The sequence below is a fragment of the Mustela erminea genome, chromosome 18 (assembly GCF_009829155.1).
Source record: "Mustela erminea isolate mMusErm1 chromosome 18, mMusErm1.Pri, whole genome shotgun sequence".
Classification (NCBI taxonomy): domain Eukaryota; kingdom Metazoa; phylum Chordata; class Mammalia; order Carnivora; family Mustelidae; genus Mustela; species Mustela erminea.
Genome location: NC_045631.1, coordinates 1,383,900 through 1,399,203, shown reverse-complemented (window position 1 = coordinate 1,399,203; position 15,304 = coordinate 1,383,900). Strand labels below are relative to the sequence as shown.

Below are 15,304 nucleotides of genomic sequence, written 5' to 3'. Positions count from 1 at the left end.
GCACGAAAGCACATTGTGTGATGCCATGTGGCTCCTCTCGATTGCAACAGTTTTTACAATTATCCTTGTGTTGTTCAAAAGCAAATAAAAAAATCTGTTTAATAAAATGGAACACCCCGGGGGGGTGCCTGGGTGGCTCATTGGGTAAGCCTGTGCCTTCGGCTCAGGTCATGATCTCAGGGTCCTGGGAACAAGCCCCGCATTGGGCTCTCCGCTCAGCAGGGAGCCTGCTTCCCCCCGCCCCGCCTGCCTCTTTGCCTACTTGTGATCTCTGCCTGTCAAATAAATAAAATCTTAAAAAAAAAAAAAAGCAACACCCAGACATAAAAACAATTCTAAGAAAATTCATAAAGGAAGGCCATGTCCTTATTTCATTGTTTATAAAAAATGAGCCTATGAGAAGTGTAATTGGTATGAAATTCTTACAAGCTGTTTGCCTGGAAGAGAAGTGCAAAAGGAAAGCCTGTTCCGTCTTCTGCTCAGTGCCGCCCTGGACGTGCAGCCTGGCAGTAAAGCAGAGGAAAGAAAGAAAAAGCCATATGGGTCAACTTCATCCATGAAATCATTGCATCTGGATGACACTTTCTTTTTTGTTATTGTATTTTTTTCCCTAAATTAAAAAAATTTTAATTCCAGTGTGGTTCACACACATTGTTACCCTAGTTCAGGTGAACAGTGCTTCTGTGTCTCGCCCATGCTCATTACTGCCACAAGTGCCCTTCTTAATGAGTTTTTCCCTTTTTTTTTTTTTTAAGATTTTATTTATTTATTTGACAGAGCATGAAAGAAGGAACACAAGCAGGGGGAGGGGGAGAGAGAGAAGCAGGCTCCCTGCTGAGCAGGGAGTCCGACTCGGGGCTCCATCCCAGGACCCTGGGATCATGACCTGAGCTGAAGGCAGATGCTTAGGGGACTGAGCCACCAGGGGACCCTGAGTTTTCCTTGTTTTTAATGACCTTTCTGCCATTAAAAAAAAAATCATCTTTACAAGTTTTGTTTATAATGATATGCAACACGTGTGGGGTCATCGTTACATGGGCACATAGCTCAGTCTGTGTTAAAGTCTTTGCTTCTTTCCTCCTCTATCAGCAGGCCTCTATAGGTATCCCAGATTAGCCGTGACTGAGGATATTTTAAGCTCATATGTCTTTTCCAAACAGGACTTAGTTAAAAATAAAATAAGTGATGAAATGACTCTTTAAGGACTGGAAAACCAAGCGAGTCCCTCTTTTCTGAGAGAGATGTTTTTTAGGGAAAATTTCCATGCATATTTGGGCATATATGATATTTTCCCTATCATGAATGTTTAAGGGTAAACTGGAGCTCTTTTAAATTTAACAAATAAGGTTAATTTTCATTTTCACTAGAAGGGAAAAAGCTAACTTTCTGAGTCTCCTTTTGTTTCTGTGTGTATATATACACGTACATATACGTACACATTATATACACCTACGCCCACATATATACACACACCCATTATACACACGTATACGCTTATATACATTATATACACATATCACATGCATGTATACTTACATAATGCGTATTATGTATACAACATATATATATTATGAAAATCAAGTTTCTTACCAGTTTACTAATTTATGGATATTATTTCCTTTTTTAATCTATGTTTTTGAAAATAGAAGAAAACAATATGATAGTTTTAGGAGTCATTCTTTGGGTTTGTCTCATTTAGATATCAAAAGTAAAGTATTACATAAATTGCTCCTTAAAATAACGAAGATGGAAGGGTTTTTTTTATAGCAACATAATTTTCCAAAATTTTAGAAAATACATTGTATTTATGTTGAAAAATGAATCAATCCTTTTATCCAGCCATTTCGTGAGAAATATGGTCTCATGAATTTAGTAACTAAAATTATGAAAATGAAAGTATTATGTGTGTTTACTTTTATATATCGGGTCTTTTCCAGTTAATTGATTTAAAGAATCAGATTTGTTATAGTGAATCCATTTTCCTACTTCCCAGTTTCTAAGAGGAACATTGGGGAAAATCGTGATGATGACTTGAGACACAGAGTCGTGTGACGTTGGAAAGTCAGACGTGGTTCCGTTTAGCTGGCGCTCACACAGCACCTGGTAGGCCACACTGAGTCTCACAGCGGAGGAGTCAGCATTTCTTGGAAAAGCAGTGAACCAGTAAGTCAGAGTATTTCATTCTTTTTAACCGTAGGCTCAAGAGGATGCTGAAAAGCTTCGGTCTGTGGTGATGCCCATGGAGAAGGAGATCGCGGCTCTGAAGGACAAACTGACAGAGGCGGAAGACAAGGTTAAAGAGCTGGAAGCCTCCAAGGTTGTGAGATGCTGTAGCTCGTTCCCTGAACCCAGGGCCCTGACCTAATGCCATGAGCAAAGTTAGAGTCACTGAGGGGGTAAAAACTGGGATTCAGACTGTGTGTCTTAAAATCTTGCTTTCTTTAAAATGCAAAGGAGAAAAACACTTGGGGAGGATTTTGTCCTGATGGTTTTTGTTTGTTTGTTTGTTTTTAAAGATTTTATTTATTTATTTGAGAGAGAGACAGTGAGAGAGAGCATGAGCGAGGAGAAGGTCAGAGGGAGAAGCAGACTCCCCATGGAGCTGGGAGCCCATTGCGGGACTCGATCCTGGGACTCCGGGATCATGACCTAAGCCGAAGGCAGTCGTCCAACCAACTGAGCCACCCAGGCGTCCCTGACCTGATGGGTGTTTTAGACGATGACCGGAACAGTGTCCTGCTGCTCTGTGAGCCGCAGTCGTGTTCATGTTCATGTCAGAGCGAGGCCCTGCCTGATTCGCTTTCCTATCGATGAAAATGAGCTCTTGGAAGTTGATTTATTTTCCTGACATGAGTCCCAGAATTGATGCCGTAGAGATGATGTAGTTACAGTGTGGCTGGATTTGTTGGCCATAAAGGTACAACCGAGGAAATACAGAGGGAATGTTGAAAACATTGATAATTAAGAGAGAGTAGGAAAGAAAGAAAGATAATAAATAGGTAGTAAACAAAAGCGCAGCATAGGAATGTAGGAAGGGGAACTAAACGTCATCGCTTGCTAAAGTAGATGGTATTAAAAAAAAAAATCTAAATTTGTATTGCTTATAATAGACCGAAAATAAAACTGCAAGATACGACTGATAGAGGAGTATCTAAAGACATGCCACCCAAATTCTAACCGAAAGAAAGCTGATGTAGTAATTGTGATATGAAGCCTCCAGGATGTAGGGGAAGGAGTGTGGAGATGGAGGGACCCCACCTCAGAATTCATCAGTGAGCCGTGACAGTCACTCTCAAGGGCATCAGACACACCTGGAAATTCGTGAGCTAAGAGGGACAGTTACAAGGGGAAATTAATGTGCACAGTTCTGGTAGGAGAGTGAGGCTGATCGTAGCCAGTGGTCGTGTGAGAAGAGGAAAATGTGAGCCGGACTGTAGGGGTTTGAGCAGTCTGATTAATAACTTGGGCGTAGCAGATCGGTAAGAGAGAGACTGTGTCTTCTGCAGTAGCAGAGGCTCAGCTGGGGACCTTGAGCAACTGAACCTCATCTTACTGCGCTTTGCTTTTCTCAGCTGTAAAATGGGGGCAGTGGTAAGGCCACTGATAGGATTATGTGAGTCTGCAGGTGTGAAGCCTAGAAGGTCGTGCCAGGATAAAGTAACTGTTAGGTTCAGGTACATGAAGATTTTCACAGCGTCACAGAGGAAGTGCTGAGAAACTTTGTTATGTAAACTCAACTCTGTTGTTATGCCAAAAATACTGTTGTATGAACTCAGCTGTCTGACCACAGGCCATTAAATTATCTCCAGTATAATGGTCACTAAAATAAAATGGAGATGGAAAAAAAAAATCTCATGGAAAAAGGCATTGTAAAATAGTTAAAGTGATTTGAATGTTTTACTCCAGATTCCAGACAGGTGGACAGTAGCACAGACAGCAGGAATATAGGGAAGTAATGTACTGCAGAGCAGAAACGGTGAAATAGAAAAGCAAAAGAAAAACTGAGAATGTCAGTGTAATGGGGAAAATGGGCAAACTGGTAAGAAAGACAAAATTCCATTAAGACTGATCAGGGGGGCCCTGGGTGGCTCAGTTGGTTAGGCGTCCCACTCTTGATTTCGACCCAGCAAGACCCGATGCAGAGACAGCATCAATCCTGAATGGGGGGCAGTGAGGCTGACGGTTGTTCGCTTAGAAAAGCAAGAGGATGTGCCGGCAGATGTTAGACTCAGCAGCAGTTCAAGAAAGTTGTGCCAACAAGATCAACGTAAAAAATCATATTCTCCAGTCATCCATCCGAGTAAAGAATGTAATGGGGGGAAAAAAGTCCCATTTATAGTAATAAAAACAAAAACAAACGGCTCCTCCCACGCCCCCGACCCTGCCGAAAAACCCCAAATCAACTCTGCGTTGTCGAGTTGTAGGTACCTGAGAAAGTAAACATAAGTGAGTACGATCATTGTGGAAAGAGCTATGATGAAGGCATGAGCACGTGTGTGTCCCTCAGGGACATGACAGTGGGCGTCTTATGTCTTACAGCACAGGGTGTGTATCCCCAAATTCATCGGAGTTCAAAAATCCCACTCTGAATATAGTGAGAGCTTGAAAGGGGCGCCTGGGTGGCTCAGTGGGTTAAAGCCTCTGCCTTCAGCTCAGGTCATGTTCCCAGGGTCCTGGGGTTGAGCCCCACATCCGGCTCTCTGCTCAGCAGGGAGCCTGCTTTCTCCTCTCTCTCTCTGCCTGCCTCTCTGCCTACTTGTGATTTCTGTCTGTCAAATAAATAAATAAAATCTTAAAAAAAATAAATAAGGAGCTTGGAAGGAGGCAGGTTGCCCCGCCTACCAGATGTTAAGACTTACAGTGAAGCCACTGTCATTCAGATGGCTTGCTCCTGGTTTGGGAACAGACGGGACCAGTGGAGCAGAGTCAAGTGCTCAGCAGAGCCGTGTGTGTGTGAGTTTGGTACGGGATGGCTCGCCTTGTGCAGCTGCGGGCAGGAAGGGATTGTTAAAGCATAGCCTTTTCAGGGGCGCCTGGGTGGCTCAGTCGCTTGACTGTCCGACTCTTGATCTCAGCTCAGGTCTTGTTCTCAGGGTCATGAGTTCAAGCCCCACATCGGACTCCATGCTGGCTGTGGAGCCTACTTAAAAAAATAAGTACCCTTTTTTTAAAGAGAGAGAGAGCATGAGTTTGGGGGGAGCGGCAGAAGGAGAGAGAGGGAGTCTCAAGCTGACTCCACACTTAACAGGGAGCCTGACGTGGGGCTTGATCCCATGATCTGAAATCATGACCTGAGCCAAAATCGAGAGTTAGGCGCCCCTATGTAGTTTTAAATATGGAATAAATTGAAATTAGCTTTCTACCTCATACTTTGCAAAAATTAATTTCAATGAATTAAAGACCAAAGACTGTAAAATCTTTAAAACTTTTAGATCCTAAGAAAAGATGTTATTTGGGATAGAAAAACATTTAAAAATTTTTTCAAATTTAGGGAGCATGAACAAACGTGAACACGAGTGGGGAGAGATGGGGAAGGAAGAGGGACGGGCAGGCTCCACGCTGAGCTCATGGGGCTCGATCTCCCAACCCTGAGATCATGACCTGAGCTGAAAGCAAGTCAGATGCTTAAGGGACACCACCATCCAGGTGCCCCCAAAATGCTTCTTGAATCAGAGACAGAAATACTGGGAAAGAGAAGTTGGACAGATTTGGCTACACTAGAATATAAATCTTCCTTATTAAAAGATGCTGCAGAGGTTGCACAGAAAGGGTGTGGGCTGCTCAGTGCATGTGCCTGACAATGAGTACCCAGAGTCGGTCAGGGCCGCGCAGTCCGTGAGGGCCGGCCGTGGACAGACCAGTAAAGCACGCGGCGAGCCGTTCAGCCGGGAGGGAAGAGAGGCGTCCCAGAATGTGGGAAGACCTCGGCCTCACTGCGAGTCGGGGAAGCATGAGCGAGGGGAACGCGTTCGCAGCCTCTCGAGAGTATAAGTGTCGCCAGGCAGATGGGTCGCGTTTTTCCGCCGTGGGAGTGTGCAGACTCTCCCACTTCCAGCTGCCGCTGTCAGGTTGGAGACTCATGTGGCAGCCTGGGGTCCTTGGGGTCGTCATTCCCTCCCTTCACTTTGCCCCACGTTGCTGCTGTACCGTGGTCCTCTGTAGAGTAGCTTTCCGTGGTCGGCCCCACCGTCCAGCCATCACTTAGTTTCCTTCGCGGATGTCACTAACTACTCATTGAGCCAGATACTTAGCCAAGAAGCAGCAGCAGACAGAGTTACTGGCTGGGTTCCACCATTTTATGTCTGCCCCGTGGACTCCTGTTGTCGTCAGCTCAGTGCCCACCCCCTGCGGTCATGGGGACACGCTCACAGCGGCCCGCACCCGTCTGTGGTGCTCACAGCCCCATGCGCGTCCCATGCTGGCTCCCGCGGCCCGCTCAGCCTTTGCCCACTGCTGACCTCTTGTGTTAATGGTCTAGGAGTACCGATGCCTGAAAACAGGTCAGCCGGCATGTTCACGCTGGGGGAAATAGGAAGTTGAAAGGCATGAAAATAACTTTGAAAGTGAAATTAGACATAGCCATTTGAAAACGTGGACATACATAAATGGCCAGAATTTTGGATGGATAATACATAAGACAGGGTAAAACAAGTGATTCACACTCTGGGGCAAGACTATTTTATTTTGGTTATAACCATTTCAGATGTTAGACTATCTTGTTAACATTTGAATATTAAACAGAAATAAGGCGTTTTTAAAAAGAAGTGATTTTATTTATTTATTTAAAGATTTCATTTATTTATTTGACAGAGATCACAGGTAGGCAGAGAGGCAGGCAGAAAGAGAGGGAAAGCAGGCTCCCTGCTAAGCAGAGAGCCTGATGCGGGACTCAGTCCCAGGACCCTGAGATCATGACCCGAGCTGAAGGTAGATGCTTAACCCATGGAGACACCTAGGCACCCCTAAAAGATGTGATTTTAAAAAACATTCACACTGGCCTTCAAGTTAGTGTTTATCATGGTACGAGAGTAGTTATTTTTCCTATCATGACTTCCTCTTTTTTCCGTCCAGTACGTGTGTCCATGAAGATGGGCCCTTTTCATAAATTCAAGGCATTTGGAACTACTACACCAGAAGTCAAAGAAAAGCACATTTACAAGAGTGTGGCACTACTTGCTATCTTTAGGAATTAGCTACTGTTTAAAGACCCCTGCACGACGCAGTGTTACTGAGAATGTGACGAAATGGGTCCCGGCAAATGCTGCTCTGGGAATGCAGATTAGAGCTGGCTGTTTGGGACACGAGGGACAAAGCTGTTGCACGTCTTCTCCGTTCTGTACTCACTTGGTGATACGATTACGGAGAACACCACTATTAATCATGTTGCTTTCCTACTTTTCTATAGCAACTATGTGTTTGTAGTGTAACTAAAAATTTCAACTTAACTTTTAAAATTGCACATAAAGCGTAAATAGACGTGTCAATTATTTTCCAGCACATCCAGAACTTACCAGCATATCTGCAGCAGAAAGTGCAGTTGGTTTTCGTTTCCTAGAACTGCGTTTTGTTTCAGGTTAAGGAGCTGAATCATTATCTGGAAGCTGAGAAATCTTGTAGGACTGACCTGGAGATGTACGTGGCTGTTCTGAACACCCAGAAATCCGTCCTGCAGGAGGACGCGGAGAAGCTGCGGAAGGAATTGCATGAGGGTGAGCACGGGTTCTATGTCTTTCTAGTCTCGTCTCTAAGGAAAATCGGTACCGATTACAGCCAGTAACAAATCCCAGACTCCAGCATAACGGTGATGCACTTGAAGCTTCGTGTGTGGCTCGCATGTTCTCCTGAGCGGCTGGAGCTGTGAGGGCCCCTCGAGATACGTGGGCTGTCAGCAGCCCCTCTGTCCTCGAGGACTCTGGGCATGAGCTCTGGACAGAAAAACAAGAGGGCTGGAAGCTCTGCTTAAATGGCTTTTGCCCCCAGACTCACTTTGATGGAGGTGGATCAGCAAGAGTGAGCGTGGACAGAGGGCGGGCGGTGTGCTCCGGCGGCCTCAAGTGGCGTCCTGTTTGTTAAGGACAGTTTTGACCTCTGGCTTGGTGGTGGAGTTCCACAGAAATGGACTCTGTTTCCTCTGGCCTAGGGAAGAAGGCTTATCTTTCCCCATTAAAATAAAGATAGTTTTTTCTTTCTTTCTTTTTTTTTTTTTTTTTAAGATTTTAGTTATTTGTCAGAGAGTACAAGCTGGTGGAGGGGCAGAGGGAGAGGGAGACCCCCGCTGAGCAGGGAGCTGGACCTGGGACTCGATCCCAGGACCCTGAGATCATGACCTGACCCGAACGCAGACGCTTCACCAGCTGAGCCCCCCAGGCGCCCCTTCCCTGGCGTTCTTAACCTTCTTGTGTCACGGACTCCTTTGGCAGTCTTGTGAAACCCTCTTAGGATCCTGTTTTTAATCCCTGAAATAGAAAATACAAAAGAAAACTCATGCATTATGAAACAGTAATGAAAACGTAAGTGACTGATCTTCCGGTACAGTAACACGTGTGCCGTTCTGTTGATGCGCTCACGGCCAAGGTTTGGTGGTGGAAGCAGTGCCGAGCGTTGGGGCTGTGTGGGGGTACCTGCGGCCATCGTGTGGAGACACGGCAGTGGCTCCGGCTTCCGTTGGCTGCCGGGTCTCAGGTGCTGTCCTCCTTCCTGGGCTGGGCTGGGCTGCCCGTACTGCGGGTCTTTACAGGAAGCAGTACATTTCAGGGAGAGGGTAGTGGTCACACACATCTACCATTTTCCTCCTCTAGATGCATGGACTCCTGAGGCCTTGTGCGCGTTGTGGGTTGTACCGGGAGCCCCTTCACAGGCGAGTTTAGGACTGGGTGAGAGTCCTGTGGTGAATACTGTCTAAGTCTGTCAGGTGCCGAGGGACACAGAGCCGTTCCGTCGGTAATTGAGGCTTGCGTGTTCGGGGTTTTCCCCCCAAATAGTGGAAAGGTGAAATTCTGTAAGCCCACAGTATTATTTCTTAAAATGTTAGGAGAATAACCCAAAGTTTGAGCAGGTCTTTGGTTTTCAGGAAGCACTTTTCAGATGTGGTGCTGCGTCAAAAAGACACGCAGACTCTGAGAGCATCCAAAGAAATAGGACTTTCTGTTCAAATGACGTGCCTCAAGCCTTCCTAACTATCTGGAAAGTATCTGAGAAGTTTCATTAATGAGCAGGGCATAATTTCCATCTGGAAGCACACACCAAAACTAGTGCTTAACGGAGGAGAAGGTACAATGTGAGCAGCTGTGTGACTTACAGCCCGAATTGGGAGAATTCGCCAAGTTAGTGCTGTCGCCTCCCCGGGACCGGCTTGCAGGTGCACTGGGAGGGGACCGTGCATGGGTGGGCTTCTTGAAAGAAGGTGTGAAGGGGGGCTGTGACCGACAGGTGGGTTTTTGTCCGGCGGCCAGAGACGAGCCTGATGTTCAAGGCCATTTGCATGTGCTACAGCAAGGTCACGGAGTGAGAGAAATTTGTTCAGCAAAGTTAGGATACCAGCGGCCAGGGAGAAGTGGGAGCCAGATTGTGGCTGCCTTAGGCTGATGGCTTGGGATTTACCAGATGGGCGGGAAGGAGCTCATGAAAATGTTTTTCTTTGGGCTTCCTGCCCAGTGGGGAGCCTGCTTCTCCCTCTGTGTCTGCCTCCCTCCCTCTCTCTCTCTCTCATCAATCAATCAATAAATCTTAAAAAAAACAAAACATTTTTCTTAAATAAAAGCTTTATGGAGATATAATTCACATGCCATGAAGCTCACTCTTTTAAAGGCTGCTGTACTCAAAGAGCTGTGTACTGTTGTCACTGTCTGATTCCACAGCTTCCCAGCAGGACATTCTGTCCTCATTACTCGTCACTTCTTTTTCTCTCGCCCTCCCAGCCCTCGGCAACCTTGGTCTGTCTATACAGATTTACCTCTTCTGGGCTTCTGTGTAAATGGCATTATACAGTATGTGGCCTTGTGTTTGGCTTTCCTGAAGGGCTTGAAACTTGAGAGTGATCATACAGATTTTGTACTTAAGAAGTCCATTTGACAGCGGTGTGGAGGGTAGGCCAGGGCACGAAGACGAATGGCAGGACACGTATCAGTGTGTGAGTCGTGAGAGCTGGTCTGAGGCTGGTGGCAGATGAGGGTTGTGTCCCCCGCACCGGAGGGAGCTCGTAGCTCCTGTCACGGGGGCGGTGGGTGGGGTGAGGCACAGCAGCTGCAGTGGCTGTCTCTGGTTTCTGGCTTGAGTGACTGGGTGATGCCACCCACCACTTCGTTGGTACAGGATGGCCAGGCAGGGGCGTGTGGGCCGTATCCGCTGATACAGAGAACCTTCGCCTTGTCCTGAGCCATCAGAGCTGTGTGGGCTCAGGAGGGACATCTGGGTAACAGACTTGTCAGAGTGTCTCTAAAGACACTGAATCACGGTTACCATACTTGTGGCTTTCAGAGCAGTGTCTCCCAAAGGGTGTTCCCCAGAACTGCCCTTGTCACGTGAGTGGCACTGTGGAGAGGACTTGGTGTCAAAGGAGTTGGGGAACTGCTGTGTTCTGTATCCTCCTCCAGGAGAACAGGCATGAGCACAGGTGCTGGGCTCTAATTCCTGCAGTGAAGGACCCTGTAAAAATTCATCTAAGCAAGGTTTCTAACACTCCCTGGGCACAGATATCCTTTTCTCACGTGTCGCTGTTCCTGGGAGCACGCTTTGGGAGCCTGTGCGAGCGGACGGCTGCCCTGTGTCCAGTCGCTGGTGGCCCCTCGGTGCTTGTGCGCCGCAGAGTCCCAGCTGAGGTGGACCGCTGGCCGGACCTGGTCTAGGGGCCCCGGTTCCAGCCGTCGCCTGCTGTTAAAACCCGGTGTTTCTGATTGGGGGTTCCCAAACAGTGTGTCATCTCTTGGAGCAAGAGCGACAGCAGCACAACCAGCTGAAACACACGTGGCAGAAGGCCAACGACCAGTTTCTGGAGTCGCAGCGTCTGCTCATGCGGGACATGCAGCGCATGGAGGCCGTGCTCACCGCAGAGCAGCTGCGGCAGGTGGAGGAGCTGAAGAAGCGAGACCAGGTGAGCCGTGCTGCGGACGCGCCCCCCACCCCCTCACAGGCTTGTCCCGAGCCTGTGGGCCTCCACGCCCTTTCCAAATACGCAGTAGCTGCGTCGGAGGGATTTTGCTTTTCAGCTTCCGTGAGGGCCTTGACTGTGGGAAAAGAACTGCTTTAGCCTTGGTCCTCTTTGGAAGCTGCGGGATGCAGCGGTTCACGGTTCTGAGAAGCTCTTTCTCCGCAGTGCTGTTCGGTTCTCCTGGGCCACGGGATTTTGTGTATCCAGGTCCCGTCTTTGGTGACGTGGCTCTGAAAGCCTCGTTGGACGGTGATGGCGCGGGATGGTGAGCTGCCACAGATAGGATTCCCGAGGGTGCCCGGAGAGCCTGCGTTCTCCTTACCTTTTGAAATCCTGTCTGAGCCACGCAAGCCACACCCAGACACATCTGAGGTCTCAGATGCTTTGTTGTACACGCGAGGGGACGGAGGAGACTGTCCCAGCCCCTCCCTTGGAGGAGCACGTGCGTTTGTTGTCTGGTCTTCGTGTGGAGGACGGTCCTCCCGGGCATGTATCCGCGATCGGAAGTGGGTGTCTGGTTGGTTCTAGTCCACACAGGGTACGTGGAACTTGCTGTCCTCGGCCCCACGCTGGGGAGCTGACACTCACTGCCGGGGTGGACACACTGTGACGGCCTCGATCCCTGGCTCCATCCCACGCCCAGAAGGCCTCGCGATCTGTGTTCTTTGTCTCTGACAGTGGTGTGTCCCAGCCTTGCCAGGTGTCACGCGGGAGCAGAGATCTCCTGCGGAGAGCCACGTGGGAGCTTTTCTCGGTGCCATAGATGTTGTTCAGACTGCCTTGTAGGACTTAGGTTGGATTTGGGTTCAAAAGTTTCATCCTTTTCAAAATTCCGGTCTTCTAGTTGTGACTCCTCCTCTTCTGGGTGTGCGGACACAACAAGCTCAGGCTGAGGCTCCGGACTGCTGTCCGTGACCACAGTCGAAACGCTGCCGCCGCTCACTGAAGGCTGCTGTTAATGCCTGCCAAGGTTTTCCCGCATGTCTGCACATGCTAAGGCTTTGCTTCTAAAGCTTCTGTCCTGAGCTCTCGGAGCAGACGCACTGACGTACCCCAGCTGCGGCGCGGACTGCCGGCAGATCTGGGGTTCGAAGCCTGCGTCCCCCTCTTGCCATGCCTGCCCTCTTAGCCACGGCAGGACACTGGGGGTCCCCTGTGCGCCCGCCTCCCTGTCCTTGGAGCTCCGCCCCGCCTCGCCCCTGGTTGGCAGACTCCCTGGTCCGCTTACTGTTCCAGAGCCAGTAGTGGTGCTTCTCGGCCCATTTCCCCTGCCCGTGCAGAGCACGTGGCACTGCTCCTGCAGAAGCTCATGCCCCCCCACCCCTGCCCTGTGAGGTGCCATGGCCGTGTCCCCACGTGCCAGGCCGGGGCGGGGGACACTGAGGGGTCTGCTCGTCTGGTCGTGCAGCAGTACATGAACTTCAGCCGTTGCTTTTGCGTCTCACGTGAACTCACCTGGTTTCCAGGGGCTATGCCCACCCGAATGCTGCCAGCATCAGCAGGAGCGTCCGCATACAGCCCCGGGGCCCCATGAAGGAGGGGCTGTTTCGGGGTGCTTTCTCTTCACACGTGCTTCTTGGAAGCCGTTTCCTGGTTTCTCCTCCAGGCCAGGCTCCGTGCTCTGGGCCCACGGTGGGAAAGTATTAGGACTGACATCCTGACGCGGGGGCACAGCGAAGAGCCGCCAGCGCCCGGTTTTCCCGCAATTCTCTGCGCTCTCTGTGTGCTCGGAGCGGCCGCGGAATGAGTGAACTGTGAGGTGCAGGTTACCGGGGTGACGTCCGTATCTGTTTTCCTTAACTTTTAGGAGGAAGATGAGCAGCAGAGATTTCACAAGCGGAAGGACCCCGGCAGAGCGGACGCGGAGGAGGAGGGGAGAGCCCCGGCGGCGTGTGCTTTCCCGCATGAGGAGCCTGCGGCCCAGCTGTCAAACGAGGAGGTAGGGTGATGCCGTCGTCAGGGTCGCCGTGGCCACGACGTGACCATGTGCATGCGGGCGTGCAGGGCCGATAATCCGAGGAGATACAGAGGAGACGTGTGTCCCCACGTCTGCGAGCCGGCAGGGAGTGCTCTCCTTGCGCTCAGCGGCTTAGATGCTCTTGCTTGCAGCGGTTCCTGGATCAGAGCAGAAGGAGACTGCAGGGCCGCCTGCTGGATCTTTTCGGGGATGACAGTAACTGATGCTGGTGCTTTGGGTTTTTCTCTAGAAGACGATCTCATTTCCCGAGTCACCAAACTCCCCACAGCACATGCTTGCACGTCAGCCGGTCTGAGGCCGTGGGCTGTGAGGACAGCGGGTGAGGCCGGGGCAGCAGGTGGAAGAGGCGGGTGGGGTGGGGAGCCCCGGGCATGGAGAGTGCTGCTCCCGTGGCCTTGGGGCCTCTCGCACCCTCCTCGCGGCGGCCGGAGCCTCTCCATCAGATTTCCTGTCTGCAGCCTGTTGGCCCGCGGCGCCCCCAGCATTACTGTCCCCTTCCCTTATGGGCAGTGCAGCTGCAGCCAGGCCTCCCTCCTCAGAGCACACGGACTCCCGTGACTGGGAGTCACCTCCCACTGCTCGCCGTTCCAGCCACAGTCGCCGTCCTGTTCTGTCAGCGCGCCGGGGGCTGCCCCACCAGGCCGCCTGCCCTGCTCGCTGACCGCTGAGGTCCTCCCTCTCATCTTCAGGACGCGGGCTGACTGTTCCCACCTTCGGGGTAAGAGCGAAGGCCCCCAGCCTCTGGGGCCCCAGAGGCACAGAAGGGCCTTCACCTCTGGGTGACGCTCAGTGCTTACCATGCTCCCCGCATCCATACAGCCAGCCCTGTCCCCCTGCCCCGAGCTCATGTGCCTCACACCCACTGCCCCCAGCCCTGCCCCACCTCCCGGCTGGATCGGATCAGGGTCTGTTCCCACTTTGAGGGGTTCCGTGTGTCTGTGTGGTTGGCACGTGGACGCTCAGCCCTGTGTGATCTGCTTCCTGGTCACTTAGGTTTCCATGTTTATGGGTGGCTGGACGTCAACGTTTTAAAAATATCCCAGTGCACGCCGACAAGGATGATGTAATTGTTTTTCTGCATTCTTTGTTTTGGGTCGTACACTGAGAACCACTTGGCCTGATTCTCCCGTGCATTTTTTAAGCGGTCAGGCTCCCAGGAGAGTGTCACAGTTTTTGGGTACTGCCAAGCGTTACGTGTTTTTTGTATGCAGGAATGTTTGAAAATGTTTCAGACTTTTCAGAAAATATTTTAGCAGGAAAATGGGAAAGGGAGGTTTGTTATAACATACAGTGAAGCTTTTTAAAAAAATATTTTGATTCTGTCTTCGTTGGTCTGTAGTATATATTGTACATAACGTTATTTTCTGACATTCGAAGTATATTTTAGGTTTTCAGATCTGATCTTTTACGCTTTGTGGAAAACACTTGTATTGAGGCTCATGACGATTTACTTTTGCCTGTTGATGTGAGGTTCATAGTGGCCGCTTCAGAGACTGAGTTTTTTGGCTAAAGATGATGAAAATTTGTAGGGCCTGATATCTTCTTTTGCCTGATGTGTAGAGGATCTTTTTCTCACTATAAAAGCAAAGTGTGTTTGCTGTGGGAAATGTGGAAAGTACAGAAAAGTCTTGCGAAACAAGGATAGCTTCGGGATGGTCCCCCTGCCCAGAGGTGACACCGCGTAGCTCTGCTTCCGTTTTGTTTTCTGTTCCCAGAGTTAACGTGTGTGTGTTTCTATTTTCACTTTTTAACCATGACCCATATTGTAACTCTCCATAATGTTTTATGTAAATTTTTTCCACTTAAATCTGTCTTGGAGGTTTTGGCACATCAGTAAATGTTTTCCTACAAGCGGTATTGAATCGCTGGCATGCAGAGGCCCCATAATCCCATCCTGGTTGATTTGTGCCCAGGCCTGTGGGTCCGCGCCATTGGAAGGAAAGTGTGATGTTGCTCACAGTGTCCCTAGCAGCAAGTCATGCACATCATGCAGAGCCATGTCCAGTCGCAGCAACGCTGGGTCACGAGGCAGGAGCGGGAACGGGGACAACATGGGCCCCGGGTGTTGGGGACTCGGAGGGCAGGTGCGGGGCTGTGCAGGGCGGGCTGGTTGGGGGAATCCCGGTAGACGTCGGTGCAGGGTCTCCTCCGTTTCCCCACGCCTGGCGCCTGGTCAATTT

General features: G+C 49.8%; 1 protein-coding gene across 4 annotated transcripts in view; it reads left to right on the top strand.

Annotated features, from left to right (window-relative positions):
• The window catches only part of RABEP1 (rabaptin, RAB GTPase binding effector protein 1), an 89,405-nt gene that overhangs the window by 54,272 nt on the left and 19,829 nt on the right, over positions 1-15,304 (top strand). For 3 of the 4 annotated variants that reach the window (XM_032321841.1, XM_032321840.1, XM_032321842.1), the window contains 4 exons: positions 2,198-2,317; positions 7,574-7,709; positions 10,911-11,089; positions 12,954-13,085. In XM_032321841.1, coding sequence (XP_032177732.1) covers positions 2,198-2,317; positions 7,574-7,709; positions 10,911-11,089; positions 12,954-13,085 — 567 coding nt within the window. Of the gene's footprint in view, positions 1-2,197; positions 2,318-7,573; positions 7,710-10,910; positions 11,090-12,953; positions 13,086-15,304 lie in introns of those variants that run through there. The other variant, XM_032321844.1, reaches the window with a different exon arrangement.